Here is a 536-nt window from a genome sequence, read left to right as displayed (position 1 = left end):
TCCAGGGGCAGTCCCCGCCGCTCCCTGCTGCGCAGGCCCTGCGTAGGACGGGGCCTGCCCTTGCCTGACCCACCCCCACCGCCACCCCAGGCAGGGCGACCGCTCGGACTGCACCTACATCGTGCTCAACGGGCGGCTGCGCAGCGTCATCCAGCGATGCAATGGCAAGAAGGAGCTGGTGGGCGAGTATGGCCGCGGGGACCTCGTTGGCGTGGTGAGCGGCTCACCCACTGACCTCTGACCTCCACTGACCCGTGACCCCTCCTCGTCCAGTCCTCCCAGGTCCTCTCTCCATGAGGGGGAAAGGATGGGGACAAGCTCATGGGCTGACGAGTCTGACCACCACTGCCCTGTGGATCCCTTCCTGCCCTGCCCCTGCCCCTGGATCCTAGGTTCTCTGCACTTCCATCCCGGGGACTCCCTAGCTGGGGCGGTATAGCTCCCTCCCTCTGTGCTCACAGCTGGCCTCCCCTGACCTCTCGGGGCACTCCGGCCCTAGCAGCCCTGTTCACGCACGCGGCCCCACAGGTGGAGGG

The 536-nt window shown here is 67.9% G+C and overlaps 1 protein-coding gene across 1 annotated transcript in view; it reads left to right on the top strand.

The window, feature by feature from the left end:
- PNPLA6 (patatin like domain 6, lysophospholipase) overlaps positions 1–536 on the top strand; it is a 44,374-nt gene that overhangs the window by 30,374 nt on the left and 13,464 nt on the right. Inside the window, 1 exon segment of the mRNA XM_027769002.1 lies at positions 47–308. Within this exon segment, the coding sequence (XP_027624803.1) occupies positions 47–308 (262 nt within the window).

The sequence above is a fragment of the Tupaia chinensis genome, unplaced genomic scaffold (genome assembly GCF_000334495.1).
Source record: "Tupaia chinensis unplaced genomic scaffold, TupChi_1.0 Scaffold148210_1, whole genome shotgun sequence".
In the NCBI taxonomy this organism is placed as follows: Eukaryota; Metazoa; Chordata; class Mammalia; order Scandentia; family Tupaiidae; genus Tupaia; species Tupaia belangeri.
Note: the sequence above shows the minus strand (reverse complement) of the source record. Positions and strands in the feature narration are given on the sequence as shown.